Source organism: Limulus polyphemus, unplaced genomic scaffold, assembly GCF_000517525.1.
Source record: "Limulus polyphemus unplaced genomic scaffold, Limulus_polyphemus-2.1.2 Scaffold3406, whole genome shotgun sequence".
NCBI lineage: Eukaryota > Metazoa > Arthropoda > Merostomata > Xiphosura > Limulidae > Limulus > Limulus polyphemus.
The window spans coordinates 121,482-123,764 of NW_013669016.1; the positions used below are offsets into that span (position 1 = coordinate 121,482).

Consider the following 2,283-nt stretch of genomic DNA (forward strand, 5'->3'; position numbering starts at 1 on the left):
GACTGCTGCGAGTAACACAGTCTAAAAGCCAACAATTATTAAATTAAGGCAAGCTATTGACTGCTGCGAGTAACACAGTCTAAAAGCCAACAATTATTAAATTAAGGCAAGCTATTGACTGCTGCGAGTAACACAGTCTAAAAGCCAACAATGATTAAATTAAGGCAAGCTATTGACTGCTGCGATTAACACAGTCTAAAAGCCAACAATGGTTAAATTAAGGCAAGCTATTGACTGGCGTGTGTAACACAGTCTAAAAGCCAACAATGGTTAAATTAAGGCAAGCTATTGACTGGCGTGTGTAACACATTGCAAAAGAAGAACTGTTGCATTCAGAAGAAAAGTCGTTTCCTGGCGAAGGAACAAAATTGATTAAATTAATAAAGCAAGGTGTGACGTATGGAATGAAGTTTTAAAGAAAAACAGTGGGTAAATAAGGAAGGTAAGCTGTTGTCTGATGTAGGGATACTTTAAAAGAGTAATCATAATAATAAGTGGATCAACATTATTACCACTGCTTCAAACCTACAACAATCTTAATCACAATTACAATTCTTGTTCTAATGTTCCTCTTATAAACTCCCCAGCGGCTCAGAGGTAAGCTTAAGGTCGCAAAACTATAAAAATCAGGCTACACTTGTCTGACTGAATAATGACCGTTACTCTTGTTCCTCGGTGTTACAAAGGTAAGTCTACGAATTTACAACGCTACCATCCGGGGTTAGATTCTTCGCGGTGGACACAGCAGAGAGCCCAATGTGGCTTTGCTCTAAATCAAACAAGCCATTGCTCTTACAGAAACACCCACGGCTCCAAAGGGCAGAGCGCGTTTTGGCGGGAATTAGCAGAGAATTATAAGCCGTCGGATTCGCAGTCCGAGTACATTAATAACAAGGCCACGTCCGGCCTGTTAAAGGAGAGAGAGAAAAAATTATTTGTTCTATTTGAAATAAAAAGCCTATATAATCTCACACGTGTTTAAATTCTTTGTACGAAATCCTCTGAATATAGTAAATAAATAGAATTACGTTATACTTCACATCATTCACACACAGTCTACCATTATATTTCGATAATGGCGTGCCCCCCGTGAACGGGTCACAAGAACATAAACTTACTACTTCTGAACATAAACGGATGAATAAAAATGATAATTAACAAAATATGTGTATACAAACTATAAACAATGAAATAAGGTAAATAATAACAACAGACAAAGATAGAATTACAGAGTGACTTTAGAGATATGAAAGATGGCATAGCTACAGAGAAATTGTGTAGACATGAAAGACGGAATAACTACAGGGCAAGTGTGGTGAAATGAAAGATGGCATAGCTACAGGGTAGAAATGAACATACAAAGATGAATTCAAAGAGCAGCCATGGATGAGTCAAGATGGCGTAGTTACAAAGTATGTTTAAAGAAACAAATGTTTCGGAAATAACAAAATAGGCGCGAATTAATGAACGCTGATAAATACCCAAAGCACACAAACACTTCTCAGTAATCTCAAATGCATGAGCCAAATCAAAAATATTGCACTGAATTTTTAAACTCAACAACTTACATCATTCAAAAGATCGTGATGTGCCTCAAGTTCAAGTTCTTCAAAATCATTGCCATTATTCTGAACCATGATGCTTGGTCACCTCATTATCCCTTTCGATAGTGGCGCCACCCTTTGGGCCGTCGAAATTATTCGTTATTCTGTCTGTAAAAGTAGCTACAGAAACAGAATTCTTATGTTTTGTCCTGAAAATGGTAAAGTTTCAAAGTAAATCATATGCTTTTTAGTACTGAAAAAAGTAACGAATGTGAACAGAAAAGGTTAACATCAAAGTAATGATAAAACGTACATTATTATAATTCTATAAATTCATGAATGACAGTAAATTCTATAAATTCATGAATGACAGTAAATTCTATAAATTCATGAATGACAGTAAATTCTATAAATTCATGAATGACACTAGTATAAGAACAGTGTAAAACAAGAAAAGGAAAACAATTATCTACTTAATGCAGGTAGTTGATACAAGTCTTTATGCAAATATATAAATTGGTTTGGTTTAAATTTTGCACGAGGGCTTTCTGCGCTGGTCGTCCCTAATTTGGCAGTGAAAGACTAGAGGGAAGGCAGGTAGTAATCATTCTTCTTCTTCCGTAGCTTTTTCCCGTATCTATACGGGGTTGCCATTTTCGGTGTTGGTAGGGTTTTTACGGCCGGATGCCCTTCCTGACGCCAACCATCCCCTAATTTAGCAGTGTAAGATTAGAGGGAA

At 36.5% G+C, this 2,283-nt stretch overlaps 1 protein-coding gene across 1 annotated transcript in view; it reads right to left on the reverse strand.

Annotated features, from left to right (window-relative positions):
• The window catches only part of LOC106469298 (rhomboid-related protein 3-like), a 30,603-nt gene that overhangs the window by 21,083 nt on the left and 7,237 nt on the right, over positions 1 to 2,283 (reverse strand). Inside the window, exon 2 of the mRNA XM_013929784.1 lies at positions 1,569 to 1,753. Coding sequence (XP_013785238.1) covers positions 1,569 to 1,637 — 69 coding nt within the window. The 5' untranslated portion in view covers positions 1,638 to 1,753. The remainder of the gene's footprint in view (positions 1 to 1,568; positions 1,754 to 2,283) is intronic.